The following is a 17,988-nucleotide window of genomic DNA, read 5'->3' as shown; positions in this document are numbered from 1 at the left end:
TGTGTTGTGTAAACATATTTTTTAAAGAGGGATCAAGGATTTCTATAGATTTTTCTTGTAGAATACCTTGTAAAGCAGGGAAACAGTCAATTTCTTGATCTTTTAATTTTCTCTTCCATAAGAGCAACTTCTTCTGAAACCCAGTAATTTTATCTGCCAATTGCAGGATATGAGCATTGTTTCTCTGCAAAAACTGATTAAGATCATTTAATTTGTTAAATATGTCACAGGGGTATGCTAATTTTATTATAAACTCTGAATTAATAAAGTTTTGCGCGTCATCATGTGATGAATTATTCATATACACAGCGGTACACAGCAGTGAGTACGGTGCCTTTACAGCCAACGAGAGTTACAATAATACACAAGTTTATGGGAAAGTCTTGGTTTCACGGGTCGTATTTTAATGTAGTTCACCACTTTAATAATGCTATCCATCACAATACTTAATTCAGGTGTAACGGTCTTTGCTGCTAAGGCCTCTCTATGTATGGCATAATGTGTCCATTTTAAACTGAAAGCCTTGGTTTTGATGAGAGCTTGTAGTCCTCCATACTGTCCAGACATCGCTCGGGCACCATCCGTACATACGCCTACACAGTTATCCCAGTTCATATTATTTTCAGTCATATATGAGTTTAAAATCTCGAATAAATCAGTATCTTTAAACTTTCACATATTTTTCTGCACAATAACGAATTGTTATTTGTTGAATGGCAAATAAACCTGAAAGTTTCCCCACAATTTTCTTATTAATATCTTCTGCCATGTCGTGAATACAGCGATTAACCGTATTGTTTGAAAGAGGTACATTTTTTATTTTTTTAGCTGCCGATTCTCCATATCAACCGCTGCAGGTAAGATCAGTTCTTCAGCGATCGTATGTTGTTTTTTACAATTGGCAACACGGTAAGAGGCGAGCAATGCTTGACTTACCTTGTAAATGACTGTGAGTTGATTCCAAATGCCGTTTTAATTTATTAGCAAGGATACTTTCAGCCGCCAACGCTTTGTCAAAAAACACATTGTGAAAGTTCTACATTTCTTTTAGTAACGCAGCTAAATCCAAAATTCAAATATTGGTCGTCATATTGCCTATAATTCTTCTTTTTACTTAAATTAACATTTCTGCTCTCGCCTGATTCTTCATTTCGTTTTCTATTCTTTTGAATATCCATTGTTGATAGCAAAAAACTCCGTATGCGTAATAAAACAAAACAAAAGCTTAACTAAATGACATAACACGCACGGTAGTAGCGGGCGAAACAGAATGCGCCCGGCGCTCACTGCACTCCAGTGTTGCCAATGTCCGAATAATTATCTGATTTTCGGATAATTTCCGGATTGAACAACTTAGAATAATTCAAGTGTCTACCAAATTGATGTTATATTTTATATTTGATTTATTTATTAATACATATATTTTATACTTATTTAAAATCAAATAAATATATTTTCTGTATTAAAAGTCCGCGCTGACACGCAACGCCCCTGGGATAACGCAGCGACGCCCCAGGGGGTCGCGACGCACAGTTTTGGAAGCGCTCCTCTATCCTATTATTTTTTATATCCTACTTTTATGTATTCTTTCAACTTTATTAATTCATCTTGACTTTATTATAAATCTGAGTTTATTGCACTTCCAAAAAAACAGGAGCCAAAAAATACGAAGATTACCGTACTATAAGCCTAATGAGTCATCTCCTAAAATTGTTCCTAAAGATAATTCATAAGAGACTCTACAAGCTGTGTGAAAGTCAAATTTTCCCCAACCAGTTCGGGTTCACAAATGCTGTTGGTACTATACCTACTTTCATTAAGCGATGCAGGGCGTATAAACAAAGATAAATTTAACAGATGATTGTTAAAGATGTTAGAAATGAGTCTACTCGTTCCGATAAGTAACAGTATAATTATGACACTTTATTAATTTTTTTATTTTCTCAACTATTAGTGTTTATTGCATAGTATATAAATTATTTTTATCACTTAATACATAGTAAGTAAAAAAATAATCCTATTCATAAAATTAATGAATATTTTATGCATACATGCAGTAACAGTTCTTCAAGAATATTTAAAAACTAATCGAAATGTCCATCTTTATTTCGTTACTGCCGACGTCGTCGGAACTCATACAGGTTCGGACACGATTTAAGTAGGTATTATATTTCGGTATTGAAATTTTGTAATTTGAATCGATTTGTGAGTATATTTTTAGTCATCTTGATGGTTAAAGGACAATCAATTATATTTATGCTGTTAATGTTAAATTAGCAATTATTTGTTGTGCGATTTAAAACTATTTAAGTAAATATTTTTATTTGTATAACGACCCTATCTATACGTGATTGTGATTACTGTAACAATAACCACGTATTTCAATAACTGATATTGAAACCAAAAATGTCATCCACTGATTCTGCTGATGAATTGGTTGAAAATACATGGAGTCCTCCTCGAAAACGAAGTAAAAGAAGCCCTCTTAGCGTTGAAGTTAAAGAAATCATTTTAAATGTGAAAGACAAGAAAATCCCGGGTTGGTGGTTGAAGATATTGTGAAAAAAGTGGCTAATAAAGTTGGAGTTTGTGATAGAAGTGTGTTTACGGTGATAAAGGAATACAAAACGAATCATCAATTCGCTGGACCAAAAGTATGTCTGACCCGCAAAAAGAAGTTTGACAAAATTGATGATTTTGACAAAAATGCCATTAGAAGACTGGTTCATAATTTTTTTATGAGCAACGAAACACCCACCGTTGATAAGGTTTTAAAGAAGGTGAACTATGACCCTGATTTGCCAAATTTTTCGAAAACCACATTTTACCGAATATTGAAAAACTTAATTTTCAATACAAACGTAGGGGAAGAAACGCTCTTTTACTAGATAGAGACGACCTTGTGATGTGGCGAAGAGAATATCTTCAAAAGATAAGAGCTTATAGACTTTACGTTTTGTTCTGATGACATATTTATAGTACCTACATATGCATTCCCCAAAATTTTCAGATTTAGATAATTTAACAGTGACGAGTCACGACATATTAATAATTATATAATTATATATAATTATATATATATATATATATAATTATATATATATATATATATATATATATATATATATAATTATATATATATATATATATATATATATATATATATATATATAATTATATATATATATATATATATATATATATATATATATATATATATATATATATATATATATATATATATATATATTATTTCAACATAATTGAGTAATGAGTATTTTTTTTGTTATTATTATTATGAAACTTTTTAGAATTGTACAAACAACTAAGTATAGTAAAAATTAAAAATAAAACTTATATTTTTTGCAGGCACTCTGTACATAAAATTGTTGGCAAAAAAAATAAATTCTTGGGTTTTTCGCCCTGTATAAATGGTTCCTATTAGCGGATATCAACTAAAACAATCAGGTTCTTTGTCGAGCACTTTTGCAAAATTAAAATATAAATTTCGTATTTTATAAAATAATATATATTCTGACTAAACAAAAAGATAATCCCAAATGCGGCCCTGTTGCAGGCCTACACGTGGTAATGTTTACATATTCCTGCATCGGTTAATGAATTTTACTATAGAGAGGCTTTGTTCTCAGTACAAGTCTTTTTCCAGAGATGCAGAGACGTCAACTGCGACGTATACGCATGTCTGGTTGATTACAAGAAAGCGTTTGATCGAGCACAGCACGCCAAGGTGATGCAAATACTAAAAGAAGCAGGAATTAACAACCAAGATCTTAAAATAATTAGAAATCTTTACTGGAATCAGACAGCAAATCTCAGAGTTGAAGGTGAACACAGTGACTATGTGAAAATGAGGCAAGGTTTGTCTTCTCTAATCTTCAATCTGTACTCTGAAAGAATATTTATCGAAGCTTTGCACGAAACTGAAAAAGATATTCTACTAAATGGTTACCGGCTAAACAACATCAGATATGCAGATGACACCATAGTATTTGCGGACAACTTAGAAGACCTACAGGTTCTTATGAACAAAATCACGTATTACAGTCAACAATATGGACTCAATATAAACGTTAAGAAGACAAAGCTTATGATAATTAGCAAGAAAAGGATAACAGAAGGTCAATTCTACGTCAACCAATCCCTGTAGGAAAAGTGACGCACTACACCTACCTCGGTACCATAATAAATAAAGAATAGACCAACAACCAGGAGCACGCATCGGAAAAGCTAGATCCACCTTCAATCGAATGGAGGCCTTCTTCAAGAGTCACAACCTCTCTCTTGATACAAAAGTAAGAATGCTGCGATGCTAAGTCTTCTCTGTCCTTTTTTATGGTGTTGAATCGTGGACCTTGAACGAAGATATGTTGGAAGCATTTGAGATGTGACTATATCGGAAAATGCTTAAGATCCCGTGGACTGACCGAGTCACAAATGAGGAGGTCCTCAGAAGAATGAATAAGAACCGACAGGTACTGACCACCATCAAATCTCGAAAGTTACAGTTCTTCGGACATATTATGCGAAATGAATCCAGATATACTCCCCTTCAAGCCATCCTGCAAGGAAAAATATTTGGAAAACGAGGTCCAGGAAGAAGAAGAACATCTTAGTGAAAGAACCTCAGAATCTGGTTCAATACAACATCTGTGCAGCTTTTCCGCGCTGCTGCAGATAAGATTGCCATGATGATCGCCAACATTCGTAACGGATAGGCACATCAAGAAGAAGATATTAACACCATCCTCATCTTCTCTATCATCGCTATCACTGTCAACCGTCAAATTTACTACCACAGGATAAATATCGTCCATCAACAACCCAAAATTTTTGCTCTTCCTTAATAGCAAGTTTACAATAGTTTTTCCAGTTTGTCCAGTGTTAATACACTAAATGCATTACTTATTAATTTTGTTCCATTGCGGAACAATTAATCTTAAAACTCTGTGTTGTGTGAGGCAATATGTATTTATTTTTGACTTGACTCCATACTCTTTCAATTGGATTCAACTCACAATGGTATAGAGGTAGTCTCAGAATGGCAACATTGTTCTCTTACAACTCGTCGACTTTATTATGTATTCTTCTATGAGTCTGTTTACGACTTCCATAAGGTCTGGTTTTAAATAATTTCATTCAAAAAAGATATCTTTCTCCAGCAACCATGTCTTAATTTGATCTTTATTAAACACTTATGTCTTAATCACTTTTTCTCTCTCGAATGGTACCGTTCGCGTCATAAAAAACTGGTACAACTCTTATTACCGAAAATCATGTTTTTCAAGCTGTGTAAGTTGATCTTGTCACATGTGTCATTCTAATTTCTAGGGCACTGTTGCCAGTTCAACGAAAATATTATATGAAATCAGCTAAAAGCAGGGCTGCGTGACAGATCGCCAGTTTTGAGTATTCTAAAAACTAAAACATCAAGCATTCTCGATCAGTCAGTCACATTAAATTTGTTTAAACATGCATCCTAAAAAATTCTCATATTAATTTTGTAATTTTTTATTATCTCAATTAAGTACTCATACCTTAATTTGTGTTTTATTATAATTTATGAAAATATTTCAATTCAAATATAGTGATAGATAAAATCAATCCAGGCATAACTTTAAATTATTATAATAAAACATTACAGTGAGGTATTGGATCTGTCACTTTATAATCTACGTAGGATAAAGTATAATGTTAGTTTTTGTTAATGTTATCGTTCATATAATAAATAATAAATTAATCTTGGTAGTTGGCCTGTGACTAAACTTATTGATACAAAAATACAGTTCGTGTTCGGTAGGTAATTGAAGTAAAAAATTAGGTACAGTAGATGCATTCCAATGTTCCCTGTGCCAATAATCTAGGTTTAAAGATCCTTTAAATATTTTGGATATTAGCTGAACCCTATCTCTGGTTATTAAATTTATTAAATACGGTTTTTTATTGTTAATGATAAAAATAATACCTATCTAATAACTTTATTTTTTTTAATTAGATTTAGTGCAATTCCGTTATCTGTGATGGCAACAGCAAATTAATTCACGAACCACTGTATCCAGTCTGAACCCAGGTTTACATTGGGAAAAAAAAGTGTACCAGTTTTATATGACGGAAAGTGTACGAGCCGTTGTCCATCACCACACCATTTTTCTCTGAAAGATTAGGAAGCAGATTTTCCTTAAACCATTGTTCAAATATAGGACCATCCATCTCATCATGATAGTTTGCTGCGTTTTTTAGTAAAAACCAAAAAGCAGCACATTCCACAAAACCCAATTGTGCTTGTGCTCGTCGTAGCATCGGCGCACTTCTATCGTCCATAAGAATTCTAAATAGGGATTATTAAAACATACACTAAAATAAATTATTTATTGCTTACATAATTTTGGAAATTACATTTATTACTGGTGTATAATAAAAAACAAAAGAATATACAACATACACATGCACAAATAAAATAATTACATATTATACAAAGTGTTGGTAACAAACAAAAAATGTTCATAAATACTTTCAGAGTTTATTTAATATTGTCTATACAGTTTAACTTCCTAAATACCTCGATTAATTTAAACTCTCTAGAAAAGTGAACTACTATTTAGAACCATCTATAAAACGTCTTTTTTATTACTCGAAATTTAAAGACAGTAATGTACACACTCAATTGGTGACTGTAAGACTAAATCTGTGGTAGAAAATTTCCTACATTAGTTTTGGTACTAATATTTATATACAAGATATTTGCAAACTTATAAATTCCAAAGAGAAAACCATTTGACATTCTCTTACGTTACTAAAAGAAAATGGCAGTGGTGATGAATTTTGGGGGTAGGCTAATTTCTGCTTTATCGCAAAAAAACTATCAATTATTTTCTAAACTCTGTTTTAATTTCTGCAATGTGGATATTTAGGTTTAATGAAAACAGTTTTGAGGAATAATGTTAAAATTAAAATTCAAAAAAGTCTTCACGATTCCTTATTATCCTCTCCAGTATTCGCGCATTGACAAATTGTGACCACTCCTTGCATAACCAGTTAATTCATGAATGAACTATTGAAAAAACTTCTTCATTATAAAAAACTGTTTTGCTTAATGGTTAAATAGCATTCTTGTTGTTAATTTATTATTTCCTAACCTCTTGGCATTCCTGTATATCACCAAAAAATATTTATAAAAAATCTTCTCCCCCATATATACCTATAAATGCCTTGTAACAACTTATAAGTCCAGAAAAATCCTGTATACAACGAAAACTATTACATATGACTCTTATATTTATCACATTAAAAGCAATATGCTAATTTTTGAAACCTAAAAAAATATATTTCCATTAGATAGATATTATCTACTGTTTCATATATGGATATTCGATTTCTGTTAAAGGAACAAACGTTTCTTTAATAGCTTGTGGATTTCCCCATCTAAGGACGTAATGTGGTCCACCAGCCTTATCGTTCGTGCCTGAAAAAATAATAATTTCGTTATTAAATCATTGTTACTATAAAATTTTATTTAATATTTGTAACTATGAGGTTATTCCCAAAAGTATCCGTCCTCGGTTCATAATTTGGCAATAATTCGCGATAGCCAATTCCGACAGGGGGCGCTCCAGATTTCAAAGATGGACGATCACTTCGGGAAAACAAATCATTTTGTCATTTGATCTCGAAGTTATAAAACGTTTAATATAAATCATTTACACGTGCGTTTTGCCAAAGTAAAAGTTGGAGTACGTTCTTCAAAGTTTATTTGTTTGTGATTCGAGTTTATACATACGATAATTGACTCCCAAACCTGAATAAAAATAAAATCAAATGTTTGTTTTTTTACAGTATGTCTGAAACACGGAAAGTAAAATTTACATTATCTCAATTATTTTTGTGGTTGCAAGGTCGGCAGAGATCTTTAGTTGAGGGTCAGGTTGAGGAATTTTTGGAGCTGGCCACGTTATATTTTGTAAATTACGCCTTACGTTTTCTACTAATAACTTCGTGAGACCTTTGGGGCAATTCAGCTGATAGAACAGCATTTTTCTTCAGCCATTGTTAATTACAATATAAACCGATTGCTAATATGGATACAAATTAAGGACAATTTCAATGTTTTCCCGAAGTGGATGCTTTTGAAATCTACCACCAGACGTCGCCCACTTTGCGGTTCCTCGCGAATAATAATATCGTATGGCATTGTTGCCGGGGAAACCGCGGATTTGTACCAAAATTATAAGATATTGTACATTATACCTTAAAAAAATAGCCTATAGCTATTTTTTAGTCTCTAGGTGCCCCTGGTCCTAAGATATGCCCCTCAAAAGCCTCAAAAATAGCCCTTTTTATCCTATATTTGAAGAGCTACAGTCCCTGCTCAATTTATTAGACTTACCATAAAAATTTTAGTTTTTTTGATTTCAATCGTACTGAAAGTATGTTCACTTGGATACTAAGGTGTTGAATGGGTTGCATAACTATTGGGTACATAGTTACCAAACCAAACAGTTACATAGAAAATGGTATAAATTTTTCTTAGAATTGTCAAAAATTTATAGATGGCAGTAGAATGTGCTCAAAGTGTGGAGTAACATTTTGAGATTTTTACTTAAAACATAGATTTGTGGTCAGTTTATTTAAAATTTGCACTAGTAAGTATTGACATTATTACATAATAGTGTTACTTTTGATTTTGGTTAATTCTTAATCATAAAACGATAATAAATTAATGGAATAATGTTAAGAAAATGATAAATTGATTTAAAATGATATGAATAAAAAAAGATATAATAGAAAACTAAGTCTAATGGTTTGTTTTTAGTATTTTATCGTTAACCTGGATTATAATCGCTACTCATGTTTACATCCACCATCTTTCTGTTGGTTAGGCAGTTTGGCCGCAATAGTGCGAAAACCAGTTTATAGATGGAGACACTACATCAACAAAAATTTAGTTTACGCTTATTCTGCACACTATTTTTACAATAGAAGATTTTACGAGAATGTAACATCTACACTAGAGGCACAATATATCATCACAGGCATCAATGCGTAGCATATGCAGATGATGTTACCTTAATAACAAGGAGACCTGCAGAATTAAAAAAAATCTTTACCAAATGGCCAGAGAATATGGTTTAGAAATAAACGAAGAAAAAACAAGGGGAAACGAAAATCATCAAGGGCAGTCCTTTAAGATACAAAGCCCAAGTAAAGAATATAACTTTGAAGTTGTTAGCCAATTCGATTACTTGGGAGTGACACTAACAAATAGGAACAAAGAGAACCAAGAAATCATAAAAAGAATGGCCAAAGGTAGTAAGAGTGTTGGGAGCCTGACTAAGATACTGAGGCCGAAGATAATATCCAGAACAGCAACAAAACGAATATATACAACAGTTATCCGACCTACAGTACTCTATGCTAGCGAGACCTGGACACTAAATAAAGATATGGAAGTAAAATTAGATAGATGGGAACGAAAAATTCTTAGAAGGATATACGGAGGTGTAAAAGAGCGGAACAAGTGGCGAAGAAGAACGAATGAAGAAATAATGCAAATATATGGGCAACCAAAAATAACAAGACTTGCTAAAATTCAAAGATTAAGATGGCTCGGACATATAGCAAGAATGAAGGAAGAAAGAGTTCCCAATGAATTAATAAACAAAAAGGCAAAAAGGCAAAAGAAGATCTGAAGTCGCTGCGGGTACAAGATTGGAAAAACTTAGCACAAGATACAAAGAAATGGAAGAAAACCGTTGAAGCCTTGGGCCTTTGAGGCCTGTTGAGCTGAACTATATATATATATATATATATATATATATATATATATATATATATATATATATATTTACAGAAATAATAAGCACTTATTAAGCCAAATCCAGTAAAAGAAATTTTTGGGCTTAGGCACCTTTGCCTCTGAACCACTCAATAATAATATACCTGTTTCATTATTTCTGTTAATTTAATTAATATTCATATCAAGATCATTTTCATGATTATAATTAACATATTTATAAAACAAATTACCTGATAATCTAGCACCTCCAAATGGTTGTTGTCCAACAACGCTTCCAGTCGATTTGTCGTTAACATAAAAGTTGCCTGCAGTCATTTTCAGTTCTTCGACAGCACTCTTAAGGAATTTCCTACAAAACGCTTTTGTTAATATAAAACATATGCTGTAGAGACTATACTAAAATTACAAATTCTGCCAGTTAAAACTACCAAATAATATAATATTAAGATCAAGTCAACATAATTAGATGAGTTATACAAGGCTGCATATACTGATGGCAAAAAAAAATGCAACACCTAGAAGGACAAATATGTTTTATTAAAATATTTATTTATGGAAGTATAATTAAGGCGGTGGCTAGAATAAGGGCCTATAAGCCTGTAACCTCGGAAACATTTTTTTGATGGTGCTAGAAAGGTCACCAATGGAGACACTGCGGACGGCAGCCAGATGGTTGGTGGAGAGCGAGTCGTGGGTTCGAAACTAGCTTTTGGAACCTGGAATGGGTCCAACGGACGAAATAAGTAAAGATACGATAAGAGATATTGGAAAAGATACAGAAATAAACAACAAGATAGATGGGTAAAATTACCAAAGATAAGATAAGATAGGGAACAGGGCGCCACTTAATTTTTTGGGGTTTAAGGAGAAAATTAAGAAACCTTAGAAAAGAAAAGAGATAAGGAAAGATATTTAGGTTCAGAGATCAAACCCAAGAAAAGATATCACAGTTAATTATTGAATAAATTTGGTTAACACTCTACATAAACAAAAAATAAATATACAAGGTATTACACTTACTTACCTACGAAACTTAATAAGTCTAATCTTTCTACTGGTCAAAGGTATAGTTATATTTAAAGGTAAAAAGCAAATATATCAGGGAACGTTGTTAGGAGTCGACAAATAAAATACATACATAAAACAATAACAATATATTAAACAACAACAAAATTACGACGCTGCTGAATGCAACACAAGTAATAAAAATACACCAACAACTATAAAATGGTGGTATACATATAAAAATAGGCAGAAATATAATTAGAAAATATCTTTACAAAGATATAAGTATAACACAAGCATGCACAAATAAAGTTTTGGCGTATCTCGAGATATTACAGCAAAAAAAATAAATAAAAAATTATAACAAAAACCAAAGATAACAAAAATTAATAAAATCTAAATTTACAAAAATACAAAAAGATTACTGAAGTGAAAACATAAAAATTTAACCAAACCGCACTTGGTTAAGCCGATTATTTGGTTCGTAACAAAAAAAAATTATAGAATGTTCTTTAATTGACTGCAAAATTCAGTAGCTACTCTCAACTACATTTGAAGACATGTATGAATTTGAGATACGTCCAGACAATGGAAGATGATATGATGCTATACCATGTTACTTGCCCAGATAGGTGGAGATATTAAAATTATGTCAACTTACAGTAATTCCTGAAGACTGCTGCTTTAAGTCACTGAAGTTAATACTGTACTGGTATTAAACACTGAATTTAATTACCCTTAAAGGTGCTTTACAACTATACTTAAACTAATATAGTGTAAGATACAAAAACTCTAATAAGCAAGTGTATACACACTTATAAAGAAAATGCACAGAGACGGTAAGGTAGCAGATACGATAATGTAAGCTAAGCGTCTTAACTCGACGAATGCCCACTGATAAGTAACTTGGTTCCTCTAAAATTTTACCAAGCTACCCAAGAAAAGGTGAGGGTATCTTCCCCCCAAAAATGATAGGCCAGCTGTATGTATTTCTGAGAAGGTAAAAAGTTCTAATTAACATTGAACATAACGGTATACTTCTACCTACAAACGTGATGAAACATCAAATCTCCTAGATTAGGTTTTTCCCGAAAAACATTACAACGGGCGTTCGACGACAATTACCGCTTTTATGAAAAAGAGGATTAGCTGAGGATTCGCCAGACCGGCGTCTTTAAATAAATACTTAGGTAGATTCTTCAGTCATATTCCGGTAGTTTTCCAATAAAAATTTCTGATCGTAAACACGACCATCAGCGTATCATCCACATGGGTAAAAGGAATTAAAATTAATTTAATATATTAATTAAAAAAATGTTACAAGCCTATGTGCCCTTCTTCCGGAGAACACAGAATTGAACCCTTTATGTTATTCTCTGTCAGTCTACCAATGTTTTCTACGATACTGCGGTTTTTTACGTTGATAAAACACTTTTTTTAGTGAAGTGTTGGCAGAGCTGAGAAAGATTTGTGCCTCTAAATCAACTCTGTTTTAATGAATTTCTGACAATGTGATTGAGGTTATGTTATATTTTAAACTGAAACTGTATGCGGTGTCAAAAGGTGCCAAAAAGAAAATTTTTCAGAAACACCATTGGAAAGAAAACGTGGCAAAATCTAAGAGACAGAGTGTACAGGAGTATGTGCCAAAAATTTATAAATCATTTAAAAATTATTCTACGCTACATTCTTGTCGGCAACAGGAGAGAGAATGTTATTTAACGGAAATGTTAAGGTGACATGTGACATATGACAACTTTGATGGGCAGTCACAATCATGGATATGTGATATGACGAAGTAAGTGTAAAACGTTAATTACAAAAAACTTTTATCATCCATTAACTTCGAGTTTTTTATCGAAGTTAATCAATTTTTCTTCATTTAAATAAAAAAACGTTTCTTGGCTTATTTCAGATGCCCCTGATGATGCTGTAGAAAGCGAAAGTACTTGGGCAAGATTTGATTATTAAAATTGTGCTCGATATTTGCCTTTAATTTTTTCAAAGTTCATTTATTCGATCATTCAACCTTATATCAATTTAAAATAAAAGACGTGAGGGACTTGTTTCAGTACTTAAGAGAAGAAAGTAGAAACTTCTACAAACTTTTATTTCAAGAAAGCACACCGGTTGAAACGGACAATGAGAGTAGTGCTGACGTCTCAGATGGTGAGGAAATTTAGCATAAAATTTATATTAAATATAATGTAGTGTAAACAAAATAAAAGTTTTCTTGTTGTACAAAGACCTTGATTATTATTTTAAACTTTTGTATACTATAATGTGGCAAAGATTTAACATTGGCTCTTAAAGTACGCCTAACAAAATGTTACGTATACAGTGTACTATACTATGGAGTGGAATCATGGACGTTAAATCTAGACACAATGAGACGACTTAACGCCTTTGAAATATGGACCTATAGAAGAATTATGAGGGTTTCCTGGGTAGATAGAGTCACGAACAATGAAGTACTGAGAAGAATAGGTAAAGAGAAGGAAGTTGAACTAACAATTAAAGAAAGAAAGCTACAGTATCTCGGAGATGTGATGCGGGGCGAGAAGTATGGCATCCTGCGACTCATAATGCAAGGAAAGATAGATGGCAGAAGAAGCATCGGAAGAAGATGAATTTCATGGCTCAAGAACCTGAGAGAATGGTTTGGATGCAGCTCAAAACAACTTTTTAGAGCTTCTGCCTCAAAAATTAAAATAGCTATGATGACTACCAACCTCCGTAGCGGTAATGGTACCTGAAGAAGAAGATACTATAATATATAACTGTAGTATATTATACAACTGTAAAAAGTTACAGGCCTTTCTTTTGCAGAAGACGCTTTAATCTGCCAAATTGTTCTCCAGAAGAAATGCTTATGTAAATTTGTTTTAATACTCTTCATTTGAAAGGAAAAAATGACATACTTAATAAAGGTGTTCTCTATTATTTTATCAACGGATCGAAAATTCTTAAAACTAAAACACTTAAACTTTTTCGCCTTAGGCATGGATGCTAAATCTTTGAATGATTGTTTCTCAAAATACTCTTTTAGCAAATTGACCCTTCTTCTAGCTACCGCCTCAATTATAATATTCTTATTATTTGATAACATTATAAACAAATAATCCACGTCCTTTTTCGTCAAAAAATTAATAATGAGTGGCTCCTCCACGATTTTCTATACACTCAGTTACTCTCTGGGGCATTGATCGAATTAAGTGGTCTATATCATATTGCGGAATACTCATCCAGATTCTTCTTATGACATGCCACAGGCCTTTTAAGTTTGCTGGAGGGCGTGGCAAGCCGACCTACCATATCCCACACATGTTCGATGGGTGACAAATCAGCTGATCTTGATGGCCACTCTAATGTTTCTATACCGGATTCTTTTATGAAGTCCATGGTTTCACCGGCAATATGGAATGATTGTTTCTCAAAATACTCTTTTAGCAAATTGACCCTTCTTCTAGCTACCGCCTCAATTATAATATTCTTATTATTTGATAACACTATAAACAAATAATCCACGTCCTTTTTCGTCAAAAAATTAATAATTAGTGGCTGCTCCACGATTTTCTATACACTCAGTTACTCTCTGGGGCATTGATCGAATTAAGTGGTCTATATCATATTGCGGAATACTCATCCAGATTCTTCTTATGACGTGCCACAGGCCTTTTAAGTTTGCTGGAGGACGTGGCAAGCCGACCTACCATATCCCACACATGTTCGATGGGTGACAAATCAGCTGATCTTGATGGCCACTTCAATGTTTCTATACCAGATTCTTTTATGAAGTCGATGGTTTCACCGGCAATATGAGGTCTTGCGTTAAACTGTTGAAAGATCACATTTGGAATAATTTGAATGACGAAACTGTCGACATTATTTTTTTTTCTAGTTCATAATATTCCCACGTGTTATATACATGTAGTAGTATGTTTGTAACTATTTCATGTCCTTTGAAAAACGACCGTATCATCAGTATATCTTTCATAACTTTCCGCAGCTTCCGGTAGAGCTTCCTAAACTAGAACATCGTTGTAGATGTTGAATTCATCATCATCATCACTGGCTCGACAACCCTTTTTGGGTCTTGGCCTGTTCTAGGATTCTTCTCCATTCCGATCTGTTTCGTGCTTTTTTTCTCCAGTTTTTTATTTTTAAGGTTGTTATATCATTTTCTATTTGTTCTAAGTATCTCAGTTTCGGTCTTCCTCTTGTTCTTTTTCCTACTGGCATCTGTTTGAATATTTTGTTTGGTATTTCGCCTTCTTCCATTCTTTCTACATGTCCTATCCAACGCAGCCGTCCTATTTTGATGAATGTTATAATATCCGGATCCTGGTATATTTTGTATAGTTCAGAGTTGTATCGTCTTCGCCATATTCCGTTTTCTTTTGTGCCCTTATATATGTGTCGCAAGATTTTTCTTTCGAAGGTGGCTAACAACGTTTCCTCTCTTTTAGTAAGTGTCCAGGTTTCTGAGCCATATGTGAGTACCGGTCTTATTAGGGTTTTATATATTTGGCATTTTGTCTTTCTTGCGACGTTATCTGATCTTAGGTGTCTAATTAAGCCATGGTAACATTTATTTGCAATAAATATTCGCCTCTTCACTTCCTCCGTAACGTTATTATCAGACGTGACTAGGGATCCCAAGTATATAAAGTTTTTTACCTCCTCTATGTTGTATTCTCCTATTGTTATATTTTGTGGCTGCCTTATTTCTGCGTTTTTTCTTACCTGCATATATTTTGTTTTGGTCTGATTGATTTTAAGACCACTATTTTGTGCAGCTCGTTCTATTTGGTCGTATGCCTCTATCATTTCTCTTCTTGATCTTGCGATTATGTCAACATCATCTGCAAATGCTAGTATTTGCACGCTTTTATTAATGATTGTTCCTCGTGTATTGACTGTTGTGTCCCTCAGTATTTTCTCGAGCACGATGTTGAACAAGATGCATGATAGAGCGTCTCCCTGGCGTAGTCCCTTTTTCACATCTATTGTTTCCGTTAATTCATTTTGTATCCGGATTCTACTTTCTACTTTTAGAGATTCTTTTATCAGTTCTATTAGTTGTGTTGGTATATTAAATTCTTTCATTGCTTTTATTATGAATTCTCGGTTTATATTGTCATATGCGCTTTCAAAGTCTATGAAGAGATGATGGGTGTCGATGTTATATTCACTTGTTTTTTCGAGGATCTGTCGTAGAACAAATATCTGGTCTATTGTTGACTTCTGTCTACAGAAGCCACTTTGGTATTTGCCAACTATTTTTTCAGCGTGTGGTCTAAGTCTTTCATAAATGACATTGGACATTATTTTGTATGCTGCATTCAGCAGCGTGATTCCACGGTAGTTTCCACATTCTAACTGATTTCCTTTTTTATGTAGTGGTACAATAATACCGCTATTCCACTCCGTTGGTAGCTGTTTATTCGACCATATCTTTGTTATCAATTCATGTATTGTTTTTTGTAGTGCGTCTCCTCCTTCCTTTAGTAACTCCGATGCTATTTGATCCGAACTTTATTGTTGCCCGGTGCTTTATTGTTCTTTAATTTTTCTACTGCTGCTCTAATCTCGCTATTGTTGGTGGAGTCTTTTCTCTGTTGTCTGCTTGGTCTAATGGTATGTCAGGGGTCGTCTCTCTCCGATCTCCTTCAAACTTTTCCGTAAAATGTTCTGTCCATCTACCTAGTATCTCTTGCTGTTCTGTCAATATATTACCTTCCTTGAATGTTGAATTAGATTTGTAAAAATCACAAATGAATTCCTCGGCAATCCCAAGATTGACCAGTTGACGATTTTACAACCTGAGCCTCTTCACTCTTTCAATATCAGTCTTCATCGGTCAAAGTTGGTGGATGTCCAACTAACATTTGTAATTTTAATATAAAACTGCACGTGGTTAAAATCACTACTAAAAACACTGCCTGTTCGACAGTATATTAACAGTAATTATCAAATAAGTTGAACTTACTCATCTTGGGCAAAAATAGCTCCTGTGAGAGCAAAGGATGTTGATGACTCTATTAGGTTGAGGGTGTCTTTCACTTTGTCGTCTTTGTAAACATATACAGTGAGAACGGGGCCAAATATTTCTTCTACCATCAATTTGTCCTTAGGATCCTTGCTCTGGATAATCGTGGGTTCAATGAAATAGCCAACACTAAAAAATATAAAAAAATTAATGACTTTGGATTACTTTACAACATATCAACAAAAGCAGATAAATATTATATGTTCTAATGATAGGTGTTTTGTAATATCATACCTACCTATCGTCGCATTTACCTCCCGCGACGATTTCTGTATTAGACGACTTCTTACCATGTTCTATGTAACCTTTAATCCTGTTGAAAGCCTTATCATCGATAACGGCTGAGGTAAAGGTAGCAGGATCCGTTGGATCGCCAATTTTTAATTGATTCCTCTTTTCTATCAGTCCTTCCTTAATCTAAAATAGTAAATTAAGATCACTGATATATAATATCAACATTGACATATCGTCGTCGAAGAACCAAAACCGCGTAAATGACATTTTCCCCCAAATGTATTTTATGGTTCGTGTATAATTGTAAATACAGTTGAAAAGTACAATATCAAACGACGGAGAAGCCAAGATGAAAATTCTAGACGCCAAGCGCTACAATATTTCCTAATTATTAATAGAACTAAGACGTTTGTTGCAAAGCTTACTTAAGTACGTTTGATTTTATACTGACTTGACTTTAAAGAAAATAGTGATGGTATTACTCCTGCTTCTACTGTTTCTCAAAATCTACAGAGACTGTTGCAAAGCGGGACACAAATGACAAAGATTTTGTTAAAAGTTTTTTCAATTCTCTGCCAAAGATGCCGTCTCATTATTGTAACAAACAACAACAAGAGAGTACTTAGAGCCTATCGTAACATCACTTTCGCACCTCGTCTTTATCTCGAAAGATTGCCTCAAGAAAGTTTTAAAAAAGTCAGATTTACTTTTGAATCGACTTTTAAAAAAGAGAGTTTGTCACTGTTCAATCCGAGGAAAGATCAGTGCGATTTATGTTGTGCTTATAAAAGTGGAAACAATTCTGAAGCTGAGTATAATAAACAAATACAAAATAACGAAAGAGCACGAATTGAAAAAACACAAGACAAAGACGGAGCTTCCAAAA

General features: G+C 33.2%; 1 protein-coding gene across 1 annotated transcript in view; it reads right to left on the bottom strand.

The window, feature by feature from the left end:
• Positions 1-6,373: 6,373 nt before the first annotated feature.
• Positions 6,374-17,988, bottom strand: part of P5CDh1 (delta-1-Pyrroline-5-carboxylate dehydrogenase 1) — a 54,591-nt gene continuing 42,976 nt past the window's right edge. Inside the window, exons 8-11 of the mRNA XM_072536630.1 lie at positions 17,107-17,285; positions 16,809-16,997; positions 10,042-10,160; positions 6,374-7,480 (exon numbers count right to left, since the gene is read on the bottom strand). Coding sequence (XP_072392731.1) covers positions 7,365-7,480; positions 10,042-10,160; positions 16,809-16,997; positions 17,107-17,285 — 603 coding nt within the window. The 3' untranslated portion in view covers positions 6,374-7,364. The remainder of the gene's footprint in view (positions 7,481-10,041; positions 10,161-16,808; positions 16,998-17,106; positions 17,286-17,988) is intronic.

The sequence above is a fragment of the Diabrotica undecimpunctata genome, chromosome 7 (assembly GCF_040954645.1).
Source record: "Diabrotica undecimpunctata isolate CICGRU chromosome 7, icDiaUnde3, whole genome shotgun sequence".
In the NCBI taxonomy this organism is placed as follows: domain Eukaryota; kingdom Metazoa; phylum Arthropoda; class Insecta; order Coleoptera; family Chrysomelidae; genus Diabrotica; species Diabrotica undecimpunctata.
The sequence above is the reverse complement of the archived record's forward strand: the minus strand, read 5'-3'. Positions and strand labels throughout refer to the sequence as shown.